This window comes from Cystoisospora suis, assembly GCF_002600585.1.
Source record: "Cystoisospora suis strain Wien I chromosome Unknown contig_1398, whole genome shotgun sequence".
Lineage (NCBI taxonomy): Eukaryota > Apicomplexa > Conoidasida > Eucoccidiorida > Sarcocystidae > Cystoisospora > Cystoisospora suis.
The window spans coordinates 47631-62350 of NW_027154198.1; the positions used below are offsets into that span (position 1 = coordinate 47631).

The 14720-nt window shown below is 40.2% G+C and overlaps 2 protein-coding genes across 2 annotated transcripts; one reads left to right on the forward strand and one right to left on the reverse strand.

Moving 5' to 3' along the window:
• Positions 1-35: 35 nt before the first annotated feature.
• CSUI_003201 (ef hand domain-containing protein) lies at positions 36-2650 on the forward strand (the record flags this gene model as incomplete). The annotated part of the gene is made up of 2 exons (XM_068063399.1): positions 36-980; positions 2297-2650. The coding sequence occupies exons 1-2, from the start codon at positions 600-602 to the stop codon at positions 2648-2650; spliced, it is 735 nt and encodes a 244-aa protein (XP_067924629.1). The 5' UTR covers positions 36-599.
• Positions 2651-2986: 336 nt separating this feature from the next.
• Positions 2987-12258, reverse strand: CSUI_003202 (uncharacterized protein). Its single transcript, XM_068063400.1, has 8 exons — positions 10426-12258; positions 9381-9491; positions 8582-8725; positions 7386-7469; positions 6748-6932; positions 4939-5046; positions 4228-4326; positions 2987-3677 (listed from the first exon to the last, which is right to left on the reverse strand). The coding sequence occupies exons 1-8, from the start codon at positions 11354-11356 to the stop codon at positions 3486-3488; spliced, it is 1854 nt and encodes a 617-aa protein (XP_067924630.1). The 5' UTR covers positions 11357-12258; the 3' UTR covers positions 2987-3485.
• Between the last annotated feature and the right edge of the window lie 2462 nt (positions 12259-14720).

Genomic DNA, 14720 nt, shown 5'->3' on the forward strand with positions numbered 1-14720 from the left:
GACGGCGAGAGAGGATAGAAGAAAGAAAATTCCCATAAAGAAATCGTCGCCTTGTTCTCTCTCTCGACTTTCGTCTTGACAAGTAAAGAGTTGAGAAACTAAGAAAGAGACAAGTCTTCTCTAAGAAAGTAATAAGCTTCTTTATCTGAATTCCTTTGATAAGATGAGCTTTTTCTTTTCTTGATACCTCTTTTCTTTCGTCTCTCTCTTCACTAGTCTAAAGACCACTTCACTTTTCACATACAACGTACATCCCGTCCTTCCTTCGCTGGTCCTTTCAAGCCTTCATAGACTATCCGTCTCTCTATCTCTCTTTCTTCNNGTCACCTCTTCCCCTACTTTCTCTTTCTTCTTTCCTCTCTTCTTCTTCTTCATTCTTCTTGTTCTCTCTCTCTCCCTATCTCTTTCTATCTCTGTCTATCTTACCATCTATCCACCCGTCTTTCTCTCTATCTCATTGAAGAAACTCTCTCTCTCTCTCCATCTCCATAACCTTAAACCCTTCAAGCTTTTCATGTTTCAATCCTTATTCTAATCCTTTCCTTCTTCCTAAGTGTTCTTCCTTCCTTCTTCTCTTTCTTCTTCTTCTTCTTCTCGCAATGAAATCTAAAACTTCTTCTTCTTCTTCGCGTCCCAGTGGCAATCCTTCTTCTTCTTCTTTCTCATCAGGAGGAGGTCGAGGAAGTTGCGGAGGAAGGCCCTTAGCTAACATACCTCAGCAGCATTGTCATCATGGACAGCCCGCGGGAGGAGGGATCTCGTCTTTATCGACGACGACGACTGGAGGTTCTTCTTTACTTCACCATCACACCAACTTTAGTAAACTAAAGAATCGAAGCGCGAATGAATTTGATCCGCAAAAGTATGAAAGGCCAGGAATGAAGCAAGAGGAAATCCTTGCTCTAAAGAAGATCTTCGATGCTTGCGACGTTGAAGGCTCGGGGTCTATTCAATTGAGAGACGTCAAAACGCGCTTGCAGGTAGAACAGAAACCCCCAAGAAGAGAACGGAAGAAAAAAGAGATCGACTAGAAAGATCAATAGAAACGAAGAAAAGACATATATGCGGGACGTATTTATTGGTAGGAAGACGACGATATGATGATTAGGGAAAGAAATTTTGACAAATGGAGAATGGATCATCGATCAGATGACTTGTCTCTTCTTTAGTGCGACATAGATCAGTAAATAGACAGATAGAGAGAGGTAGATAGATCGAGAAAGAAGAAGAAGAAGTTTTCTTCAGTTGAGAGGAAGAGGTTTCCTGGGAAAGAAATGAAAATAGAAAAGGAATAGATGACACTGTCTGCCGAGCAATGGATGAGAGGAAAGACATTAACGAGACCGTCACGGAGCTATCTTTAATCTATCGATTTCTCTATCTCCTTAGCCTTTCTGGGGATTCTTTCGGGTAGTGCTAGAACAATAGAAAGGAGAAGAAAGATGTACTGAGAAAGTTGAAAGGGATTGAGAAAGAGGAAGAAAGAGATACAAAACAACAAAGTTGAAAGATTTCCTTGCGTGGTGATCTCTACTGACGAAAGGAAGAATGGGACTCGATCTAGAGAGGATAGACGGTGTATATACACCTGAGATGATGAGCGAGCGAACTGCTCCTAGATTCGCATGAAGTATTTCTTCTCTCACTCTCGTTTAAGAATAAGGAAAGATAATAAGATAGATTCAATCAGTTCTGTAGAGGAACCAAATCATGAATAGCTCTAGACAGCCATGTATCTGTTTGAACGCTATGGTGTATGTACACTCCAGAGATCTGTTGTCGTCGGTTTCTCAAGGCTTTTTGAGATCGAGATATGATTTACGCAAACACTTCTATGATGTGTATGGATCTATCTCAACATGTCCCCCAATCAGCCCCTACCCCTTTCTTTCTTTCTTTCTTTTTCTATCGCAGCGAAATCCTTCCTCGATCTTACATCTGTAGATATATATCTCTCTCTATCTCTCTCTTTTTATATGTACCTTCTCGCCTCTTCTATGTGGCCATACACGTATGCTATGTATCTCTTATAGGTGACTCTCTCTAGACATGAAGAAGGGATGAACCCTCTACATAGAAGAATTTAGTTGATCGCTTATTTCTTTTCTTTCTCTCTCTCTTTCTAGATGCTCTCTTCTCCAATACAAGATTCGTTCTCGTTGCAGATCTCTTGACTCCCGTGGAGACCAACGCAAAACTCCTCTACTCAATGTATGGACTTGTTTCATCTTTTTCTTTCTTTCTTTCTTTCTCACTCTTTCTTTCTCTCTCACTCTTTCTGTCTTTCTTTCTGTAGAACGCGGGGTATGAGTCGAAGAGTGAAGTGATAGGAGATATGATAAGCTACCTGGATCGAGATGGACGTACGGTACTGACGTTTCCGCAGTTTCTCGATCTCTTGGCTACAGACGATTCGCCCTTTCGCACAAGAGAAGATATTTCTCGGACCTTCAATCAATTCGATCCAGAAGGGACAGGCTATATCACTCTTAGAGGGCTTATGAAAACCGCCAAAGAACTGAATATGTCTACCTCAGCCGGGGCTAATCCAGACATCTCCGAAATTTTAACTCGATGCGATACAAATGGAGACGGCAAAATAAGCGAACTAGAATTCCACGCCGTCATGGACAAGCAAACCTTCCCATAAGAAAGAAAGAAAGAGAGAGTTGAAGGGAGAGTTGAAGAGAGAGAGTTGAAGAGAGAGAGAGAGAAAGAGAGAGTTGAAGAGAGAGAGAGAGAAAGAAAGACTTGTAGAGATGAGAAAGAAGGAAAGAAGGAGTTGGAGAGATGAGAAAGAAGGAAAGAAGGAGTTGGAGAGATGAGAGAGAGAGAAAGAAAGAGCGAAGGAAGGAGAGAAGGAGGGTGGTCGAGTGGGGTGAAGAGAGAAAGAGTTCGAGAAAGAAAAAAGAAAGAGAGAGAGTGATGAAGGAAAGAAGGAAGGGGAGAAGAAAGATTATGGGGATGAAACTTTCTTGAGAGAACAGAAGAGGAATGTTTGGTCTTTATCTTTTCCTTTCATTCACATGAGAGAAGAAAGAGAAATGCATGCATCGCTCTCTTTCAGTGCCTTACGCCTCAGGAGCAAAACTTCCAGTTTTCTAACACTCGTTGATTCACTTCTCCGAATCCACCCCGCAAAAGAAAATCTCTGGTGCTTCTTCTCAACCCCATGACTACGAAACATCTATAGAAAGTCACACTCTCTATCTCTCTCTCTCTATCTCTCTCTGTCTCTGTCTGTGTGTTTATGTATCTTAGAGAGACATTGTTGAGACTTCAACTCTCTTTCTTCTACGAAAGCTCTGAGAAAGCATGAATGAAGGACAACTAGCTTTGGTCAGATAAAGAAAGCAAGGATACCTATCTATCTTGTTGAATCCACCTTTAACCTATCTATCTTTAATCTATCTATCTTTAACCTCTCTATCTATCTATTTATCTATCTATGTTTGATGTATCTCTTTTGAATGCCCCTATTTCATTTATAATCTCGGCTGCGCTTTTTCAGCAATTTTAGGCATGCGGTTGATGCCTACGAACTGTCCCTTGGCATTAATTCTCATAGAGGGAAAGGAACTTCGGCGAGGAGGAAAGAGAATCGAAGAAACCCCTAAACGATAGAAGGGACGGGCGGGCAACTGCCACTCCGCGACTTCTCCCGAGTGTCGATACACCTGAACCAATCGATCAGTCAAACAGAAATACACGAAGAAAAAAAGAAAAAAGGAGAAATAAATCACTCATCTACCGATCCATACACACGTATATACACATATATATGTGCATGTATGTGTGTAGAAGTAGAGGGAGAAATACGTATGTAGACAGATAGGTTGAGGGGAAAGAGAGAGACTGATAGACAGAGAGATAATGAGATAGATAGATATATAGATAGGGAGAAGATTAATGAATGATAGACAGCAAGATCGAAAGTGCGTAGATGTGCCCGCTGCGGAAAGTCTCTTGTTTTGAATACAGAGAAAAGAATGTATTAGAAAGAATGAAGCTTATCTGGAGAGGGTAGAGAAGGTAAAGTTAATCTATCCATCTTTAAACTATCTTTGATCCAAAAATATCTGCGGCAAGAGAGAAATGAGACAGGAGATAAGGAAAAGACCGATATAGAGGAGAGACAGACAAGTTTGAGACAAGAAAGATAGACAAGGAAGAGCAGACTGGTCGGAGAAAATTCGCGTCTCTTATCCTCTTTCTTTCTTTCTTTACCTGGAGAGGCGGAGGTTCTAAAACTCTTGAAGATCTCCATAGGAAGGGTCTTATATTCGAATAATAGTGGGTTCTCTTCCTTCGTATAACTCCATGATGCTGTAGACGTACGCGCATGCATGCATTCGAAGACCACGTTTCACAAGAAACAATCCCCCTCAACAGCATCATCCAGTCAGGTGTATGTACACTCCATCGTTGAGAAGAAGTGCTTGAGACACACACACATCTTCACCCTCGAGCCCTCGGCGAGATTGGAAGAAGACAGGAAGAAATCCACTCCAAGGAGAAGAAGAAACGGATAATTTTCTTCAGGTGTCATCTTACATAGAACTTCAACATCTTTCATTTTTCCTAGACGCACTCACATGGGAAAGTCTCTATCAAGATCTACACATAACTCTCTACCCGCCATCTACATCCAGCTATCTATAGAGCCATCTATCTAACTAAATCGAATAGACCATATATACAGATATATACATGCATACATCTCCATATGCATAGACACCTGCAGATACAGAGACCCCTTCATCCGCTACCGCATACACATACCTGCATATAGACTTCTATCCACATACCTATAGGTATAGAAGACTACCATGTCTATGAATATATATGGATATATGGAAGGTACTGTGTCTTTCGTTCTGCAAGAGGATCGAAGAGAAGGCGGAAAAGAAGAGAGAAAGAGTGAGAGGAGTGCCTTACTTTTTTGAAAGAGAGAGGTGTATGCTTTCTACAGAAGAAGAGCATATCATCCGTCACGTTTAGCAAACGCCTCTGCTTGCGACTCCAATACACTGGCGCAGCCACTACCTACAGGAAAAGAAGAAGACGAAAAGAAAGAAAGAAAGAGATGAAAGGCATAGGAGAAGAGAAGGGAGAAGAGGGAAAAACGAAAGAAAGCCATCACATCATGCAGTGCGAGATCTCCCAAGAAGAAGAAGAAAGAGAGAAGAAGCTTGTCTCTTAAACAAGAGACATTCTCTTCTTCACTTTCAGATAGATCGATAAACAAAAACCTGAATAAGTTCCAACCACTAGAAAGACATCCGCAGAGCTTTGCCTTCTTCTTCTTCTTTCTAGAGCCTGCTGTGTCTGCAGAGGGAGGGTTGAGACTTCACTCACACATTACATACATACATATATACATATATACATAGGCATACATACATATATATATACATATATACATAGACATATATACATACATATATACATATATACATAGACATACATATATACATACATACATAGACATATATACATACATAGACATACATACATATATATATATATAGACATAGATGTAGATCGACAAATCTATGTAAGAATCTACAGCTACAGATATCCATATAGGTGTATGGATGACGATGTATGAATATGTATGGAGAGATATCTATATATGAATATCTACTGTGTACAGGTATGGCTATGAGTATCGAAATCGATACGTCTGAATGTGTATGGATTGGAAGTTTAAATAAACCCAGTCAAACCTACAAATCCCTACACTCTCACTTTTCTCTCACTCGCTGACTCATCAGTCATGTCTGCTATCTACCTATCTATCTACCTACCTATCTGCTTATGTATATATATATATATATAGTGGAAATGATATCTGTATATATATATAGCAATTGATATCTGTGTCTATATGCCTATCTTGAAAGGAAAGAAAGAAAAGAGAGAAGATGAGAGCGAGAGATAGAGAAAGAGAGAGAGACTTTTATCGTTGTATTTCTGACTTGGAATTCAGGTAGCCAGGAGCGTTTGGCTGTTTGAAGTGCTTGAGCTAGGAGAGATGCATGAGCTAGATCTCTATCAAAGAAGACTATCTTCTTCAAGTTATACACAGGCTCCACCGCATCCAGCTGAAAACATACAAAGTCTTCACAGGGACCCCCGCCCATTACCTACTCTTCTTATCATCTCTCTCTCTTCTCTCTCAAGCCACGGTATCAGACACGGCAAACAAAGAGAAAGAAGACACAAGAACTTCTTCTTCTTCTTCCTCTATTCATTTCTCCCTTCCGCCATTCCTACGGATTCAAGAGCTATCTCTGATCTATCTATCTATCTATCTTTGATCTATCTATCTATCTATGTGCACAGGGAGTGAAAAAACACGTATATCTATTTCTACTTCTGGTGTACATACACCCCAAGATCGGGTTGAAGATCTACTCCATACGACGTCGGCCACAAGGAAAAGGATAGACGAAAAGAAACACATGGAGACTGCTTCTTCACATAGCATTGTTTCCTTCTTCTTCTTCCTTTTCTCTCTTAGAAGGCAAGAGAGAGAAGAGAAAGAAACATTCTCCAGGCAACGCAGAGAGAGAAGAAAAGAAAGAAGAGAAAGAAAGAGATGTATGAGAAACGAACTCGATGCGATATCGAAGGAAAGACAGAGAAAGAGAGAAGAGAACAAAGATGGATCTTAAGGAAAGAGGACAAGTCGAGAAAGAAGATGAAGAAGTTGAAGAGAAGAAGAAGAAGAGTGTATATTACCTGCATGATATGTTCTATAGATGTCTCTATAAGAATCTCCGAGCCGCCTGCAGGTTCGTATCCATAGATACCACCTGCACCTATGAACGGCGATATCACAGTATCGATGCCGAGTCGATTCAGTTCACTCAAGCATCGATTCATCGTGTAACGCAATCGACGCCCTGCCTCCGTACTATTGCCCTCTAGAAAGACAGAAGAAAAGGACAAGAAGAAGAAAAAGAAAGAAAGAAATGCAAAAGAACAAAAGATAAGAAAGACATGAGACAGACAGAGATAAGAAAGAAGGAAAGAGGACATAAGAGAAAGAAAAGAAAAAAGTCAGAAGAACTGCGAAAGACAAAGAAGAGAGGGCTGCCTCCTAATGTTAAACGAAAAAGGAAGGAGACGGAGAAGATGAAACACATGCGTCAATGAATGAATAGACTCCACGTAAATAAAGAGGAAGAAGGACAGAGAGAAAGAAGGAAGGAAAGATAACGAAAGAGAGAGAAAGAAGGAAGGAAAGATAAAGAAAGAGAGAGAAAGAAAGAACGAAAGATAAAGAAAGAGAGAGAAAGAAAGGGAAAGATATCTATCATTGATTGAAGATCGAGCTAAGAAGACGGCCTTCTGTTTTGTGCGGGTGTGTGACGTACGCCAGAAGTAGGGAGTGACAAGAAACGCAAGGAATCGAACTCTGTCTGTACATACACCATGTGTGGACGTTAAGACCACTTCTCCTGTAAAGCATTCCGAGACGCAAAGAAAGAAAAGAAAGAAACAAAGAGAGAAAAGATAAAAGAGAGAGAAAGACAGAGACAGGAAATAAGACAGAGAGAAAGGACAGGTGCGAAAAGACTCGAAAATGAAGAAGAAGAAAAGCTCTCTCCTCCTCTTCCCCACGCCTAAGAGTTAACCATGAGACAGAGAGTATCTCCATAAGGAAAGAAACACCTACACACTCATACATCTCCACACAGAGACAACTAAACATGAAGAAATTGATAGATACATACATATTCATACAGACATACAGAATCTATATATACTCTTGCCTATATGTAGACATATCTTATACACATTCATATATGGAAAAGGAGAGAGAGACAGATCCATGAAGACGGGGATGTATAGAGATCCACAGGTACATACATGCAGGTAGATGTAGAGAGAGACACCTAAGCAGGCGCTGATTAGGATGAAGAAGAAGAAGAGAAAGAACAAGAAGCAGGAAGTAGTCGAATGAAAAAGAGGCGAGAGAAAGAAAGGAAAGAAGAGTAGAATGAAACAAAGACCTCACGTCTCCCTTCTATTCTATCAAGCGACACGCACCTCACGCACAGATAAACATCTATCTCTAATCTACCTCTCTTGAATCTATCTTTAATCTATCTATCTATCTTTGATCTATCTTTTATCTACCTATCTTGAATCTATCTTGAATCTATCTTTAATCTATCTATCTTGAATCTATCTTTAATCTATCTTTAATCTACCTCTCTTGAATCTATCTTTAATCTATCAATCTATCTATCTCTAATCTATCTATCTCTCTTGGGTCTATCTATTTCTTCGAGAGCTTCTTTCACATCCCGTAGGATCTGTATGTCTGTATGCTTGGGAAATAGAGAAGAAGAAGAGTGAGAAGAAGAAGAGGCGAGAGAGGAAGAAGAAGAAGAAAAAGAGAAGATTGCTTGTGTGTCATGCGTCTGATGGAAGTGAAGAATGTTGTGTATGGTGGATATACGGATGAAGGAAAAACAAGAGAAATGCATTAGCAAGCAATCCAGGTGTATGTACACCTGACAAGAAGAAGAAGAAAGATCTGCTTTAGATGTCTCATGTGAGTTACCTGGATCTAGAGTAGGAAGATATCCAAGTGAAGCTTTTCTTTCGGAATGGAATCTCTGCTTTTCTCTCTCTTCTTCTTCTCGATAAGAAGAAGAAGAAGAGTGAGAATCCGCCCCGGCATGTGAATGTGAGAGATCTTGATCTACTGCAAAAAGAAAGAAAGAGAAATACAGAAAGAAAGAAACCCGATCATAATGAAAAAGAAACTACAGGAGGAAGCAATCAACGCTCTTCTCTCTTCTGTTCTCTTCCTTTCTCTTTCTCTTCTCTCGTCTTTTCTTTCTTCTGAACTCCTCTTTTCTTTTCTTTTCAAACCCTTCGCACAGTATTGCAACTTAGAAGGGTCAAGTGTATAGAGAGGTTTATGTAGTATAGATCTCCATAGAAGACATCCGAGAAGAGCTCCATGTGAATTCAAGTGTATCTACAGATCTAAAAGACATTCGCCATAGAGACACAGACAGATTAAAGATAGATAGGTAGACTGAAGATAAATTACAGCTAGATACATAGATAGACATACGAAGGGTAGATACGTTGTAATACAAATAGAGATACGAAGAAAGAGAGAAAGAGAAAGAAAGGAGGAATAGGTAAGTGAATGAATGAGTGGAGAAGAAGGAGAAGAGAGAGCGAGAGTCTCGATGCAAAAGAAGGAAGAAGAACGAAGAGAAAACTTCTGCCCTGCTGCTGCTGCTGCTGCTGCTGCTCCTGTTGCTCTGACAAAGAAGACACCTCGAATCGATCAAAGTTGCTTGGAAATGAAGAGGAGAAGGGAAGGTCAGGCTAAGAAAACCTACATGAAGAGGATGGAGCTGATAGAAGATTCAAGCGTTCATGGAGCCTTCTCTTCACAGCTGTATATAATTCTCTCTGTAAGGAGACACCCCCTCTCTCGAGAACCTCTAGACCTGCACAAACAAGAGACAGAGACAAGAAAGAAAGAAAGAAAGAGAGGGGAAAAGAGAAACCTGAAGAAAGAGGAGTTGTATAAAGATAGGTAGGTGGCTGGTACCGTGAGTGCTGTATATACACTCAGATTGATACGAAAACACATAGAGCATCAGTCTCAGTATCTCTACCTCCTCAACCTCGAGACAAAAGGCAAGACACAACGGGCACAGCCAAATCGACTTTTCATCTTCCACTCTACTTCAACTATCTACCTTAAGCCTGTCTATCTTTAATCTATCTATCTATCTATCTTTAATCTATCTGTCTTTAATCTATCTATCTTTAATCTGTCTATCTATCTATCTTTAATCTATCTATCTATCTACCTGTAAGCTACCTATCTATCTTTGATCCATCTATCTACCTAATTTGATCTATCTAGCTTGTATCTGTCTATCTTTCATCTATGTATGGAGCTACACTGAACTAGGTATATATGCATAGTTGCAGATAAATAGACGATCCATAGCCCTCACATAAGTACATATGCATACACATACATATATACATACTCAGACATACATACATAGAATGGATAGAGAGATGTATATACACTTAAGTGGATATGTTTTCATTACAAGGTCAGGGAAGGAAAAAGAGAGAGAGAGAAGAGAGGGAGGGGGATCTACTAGAGAAGAAGAAGAAAAGTGACTTGTTACGTCCATAGGCAAAGAGATTCTTTCATTCTTTCTCTCGCTCTCTTCGAAATCTATCCGTCCTCTCACTCTGTGTGTACATACACCTGAAGATCAGAAGCATGTGAGGTAGCAAGATCTCTCATACGCACTTCATCCGAAGAAACGCAGAAGAAAAGAAGAAGAGAAAGAGAGAAAGCGATAATGAGAGAAAGAAAGTGGAAGAGAAAAGACGACTTGACGACTTGTTTCTTACTGAATCCTCTGTAAGGAAGAAAGTTAGGAGGGATAGGAACTAGAAGGACATCTGCAATATAAGAAGATCTCTTGTCTTCTTTCTTTCTTTCTTCTTCTCCTTCCTCTCCTTCTTCTTTCCTTTCTACACGCATTTCTTTTTCTTTCAGAAATCTCTTGAAAGGTGTGTCCTTCCCTTCTTCTTTCTTCTTTATCTTTTTGACTGAGAAGATGTCTCCATGAAACACCTGAACCTCTCCTAAGGCTGGGATAGACATCGATTGCACTAGACCTCCATATAAAGGCTCCTCTGGCAATAGCCTGCAATGATCTAGATCTTCTTCTTCTTCTTTTCTTTTTTCTTTTCCTCCTTTTCTATCTTTTCCTCTTTCTTGTTGCTCTTGAAGAAGATGATAAAGGTTAGAATCTTGAGAAAAGGAAGAAGGGGAAGAAGAAGAAAAGGTCTGGCGAAGCTCCCGATCAAGAGACGCCGCAGCAGCGCCGGCAGCGGCTTCAGAGGGAGCGTGAGATTTCGGAAAGAAAAAGTCGCGTTTGATCCATTCTTCGGCAGGTCTTACTAGCACATTGGGTTCAGGTGTATGTACAGCTGATTCTTCGGAAAAGGCAGAACGTATATGAACAGATGAAGAGAGAGGAGAAGAAGAAGAAGGAGAAGCAGGAAGAGGATAAGGAGGAGAAGACGGGGGTTTCTCGAGCTGACGGAGGTAATCGATGTGGCCTTTCGATGCTCTCTCATGAGCTAGCCGAAGTTTGCGAGATAAGTGAGAAGAAGAGAAAGAACGAAGAAAGACAAGGGAAAAAGAAGAGGAAGGAGAAGAAGGAGTCGATGGAGGAGGAGAAGAAGAAGATGAAGAAGAGTAGAACAACCCGGGAGAAAGGATACGAAAAGAAGAAGAAGAAGAAGAGAGAGAAGGGCGAGGAAGAGAAATCATGGCGGGAAAATGAAGGCTGAGAAGAGCAGAAAGGGAAGAAAGAGAGATCGGAAGAGAAGAGGAAGACGAAGAAAGAAGGCGAGCAAGAGAAGAAGAAGAACTTGTAGGTCTCTTTCTTTCTTTCCTCCTTTCTTGCTTTCTTCACAGGATGACGGAGCTCTCCATTATTTTCCTTGGAACTTCCCGCGCGTAGTCAGGTTAAGAAAAGGAAGGAGAAGAAAGGAAAGAAAAAGGAAAAGAAGAGAAAGAAAGAAGAGTCTTTACTCTACATGAGTACAGAAAAGACATTAGCTACGTCATCGTACATGTACATTCATATAGATAGAGGTAGGCATAGAGATACATACATATATACATACGTATAGACAGATGCATAGGTATATATATATATATATGTAACCCGCCCTTACTACTGCTGCTACTACTACTTCCTTGGCTAATTCGAGTGAGATATCCCTCCTTGCCGAGAGGAAGAAGAAAAGAAAGAAGAGAAAGAAAGAAAGAAGGGAGAGAATGTAAGAAATAAACAAAGAGAAGATTCTTTCCTACTTGTCTCTTTCTTGCTCTCCTTCAGCGTTTTTGTGAACGAACTAGAGATAAGGAAAAGAAAAGAGAAAAAGAAAAAGACGAACTTCGAAGAAGAAAGAAGAAGAAGACTTTACCTAGCCACCACCCAAGTGAGGAAAATGAGACAGAAAGAAAGAAAGCATAGTGAGAGAGAGAGAGAGAAAGAAAGAGAAAAACAAAGAATGAAAGCTAGCACGAGATTCTTAGAGAATAGGGAGAAGAGCTAAGAGAGAGATGACTATTATTCTGAGACTATCAAAATGCGTCTCACGAGGTGTACGTACACCTCAAGTTAGCAAAGAGTGTTCAAGAACACGTTTTAAACTTTCGGACTTTCTCCCTTGGGAGGAAAAGAAAAAAGAAAGAAATCGGTCAGAATTCTTCATTGCATGCCTGCAGATTCGTGTGCATGCAAAGAACTTTAACTTTCCTTCTTGTTGAACGGCATCTCTCCGTTCCTTTTCATTCTTTCATAAACACCCTCAAGTTGACTAGGGTGGTATCCTCTTCTCTTCTTTCTTTTTCTTTTCTTCCATTCCTCATGAGAAAGAATCCTTTCTCAAGTCGATCTCTTTTCTGGTGTATCTACACTGTGCAGCTTTATATCTATCTACACATGTATGACACATCATCCATATCGGGTCAATTACCCTACTATCTCTGTATCTACGGGCTTCGTACAGAAGGGTGTATATATTCGTACATATAGATATATAGAGAGAGAGAGCGAGAGACACATGAAGCAGTCAAAAGAGATCGATAGAGAGAGATGATAGATCGATGTAGACTTCTCTTCATCCAAAACAGATAGACGTGAAAGAGAGTGGCGTGGGAAATGACTAGTCTCTATCAGTATCACTGAGTTCTATTCCTAAATGAGAATGTGTATTGACGTATTCCTCCCTATCTATCTAGATACATATCTCTCTAGATATCCTTGCATGCGACAGGTGGAGGAATGTAGTGTATATATAGGTTTCTCCGGTGTATAGACGCTGGCTATTCATCTCCTCATTTCGGTGCATTAGAAAAGAAGCAAGTCTCTCTCCATATCTCTCAGTCTTTTCTTGTTTCGCAAACAGAAAGAAAGAAAAGAAGGAAAAGCCTATCAACCTATCCTATTTGAAGACATAGATATCGATCTATCTATCTATCGATCAAGCTTGAATCTATCTATGAAACTGTGATCTAGCTAGCTACCTATTCTTAGTCTATCACCTCCATCTTTCTTTAAACTATTGTTAATCTGTCTCTAATCCCTCTCTCTATCATTGGTCTCTCTATCTTTATTCACCCTATCTCTATCTATCTAGCTCCATCTCTTTCTCTCTATGCATATCTGTAGGTTGATCAGATAGATCTCTTCGTCCATAGATCTTCCTCGCACCAGTAGGAGCAGGAGGAGGCTTCTTTTCCTTTTTGGGACTTTTTCATCTTTCTCTTCAAGAAACAAGATATCCATTCATCTCTCCTTAAGAAGAGAAAGAAGTAAGAAGAAGAAAGTAGTGAAGAAGAAGCGAGTGGAAGAGTAGCCGAAACACACGCATAGAGTCGTTATGAGATAAATCCCAAAACAGACAGACTTTTCTATCTATCTCTCACTCTTTCTTTCTCTCTTTCTTTTTCCTTGGAGAGATTTCTTCTCAAAGTTCTCCTAGCGGCTTTACTCGTCTGTCTTTTGACGTCTGACTCCTCATGGTCACCATCTATCTCATGATTTCTCTCTTCTTTCTTTTCTTTTCTCTCTCCTCATCTCTCTCTTTCATTCTTATGTACCCCCCTTGTCTTTCATCCATCCTCTCCTGTATCGATCTTTACTCTGTCTAGCTTTTATCTATGTTCAATCTACCTATCCATCTACCTAGCTGTCTTTAGTCTACCTACTTATCATCTTCAATCTATCAATCTTTCTTCAGCGTATCTATCTCTCTTCTTGTTCACATAGTACTACTACTAGTAGCCGTGGAACCATATGAAGAAGATCTGCTTGTAATTCTCCCGCCTCTTCTCATTACAACGGCAGTGCAAGCAGGGGTATCTCCACTTCTTAGGCTCGTCCTATCCTAAGAGATTCCTTCCTATCAAGTATACAGACAAGAAGAAGAAGTACACATGCATCTCTCTCTCTCTAGGTATGCACATCTATATATCATATCGCCAAGCAGCAGGAGTGTCAACGATCTCCTACATACACATCAGAACTGCTAGGACTACTACTACTGCTCTTACTACTACTACTATTACTATTACGTGGCTCATATAGCTCAACATGTGCTAAGGGTGGTAGGGGAAGAGAAAGAAAAGAAGAAAATTGTCTGCTTGTGACTTTTCCTCTTGAACCAAAGGGGGAGGAAAAGCAGGAGAGAGTCCAGCAAAGACAACCCACAGAGGATGAGGGTGAGGAGAAAAAGAAAAGAAATAACTCAACAAGAATAAGAAAATCCCTTCAACACCTTCTTCTTTAGATAGCAGTCATCCTCATTCTTATTGCTGTCATTCGATCACCTTCTTCACTTCTTCTCCTTCCTCGTGATAGTAGTAGTAGTAGAGGTACCTCTAGCTTTTCAAATTGCAGTAAGAGGGGGGCTCAGCAGCAGCCGTTATGTTTCTGTCGATCCCATTTCTTGAAAAGAATTGAAGCAAAAGTCCGTCAAGGATATTAACTATCTATCGATCTGTACGAGAAGACCTATATATCTATCTATCTTTAGCTATCTATCTATCTCTCTTTAATCTATCTATCTATCTTTGATCTATCTATCTTTCTCTGTAGGTATTGATAGAGGGAGATGAAGAG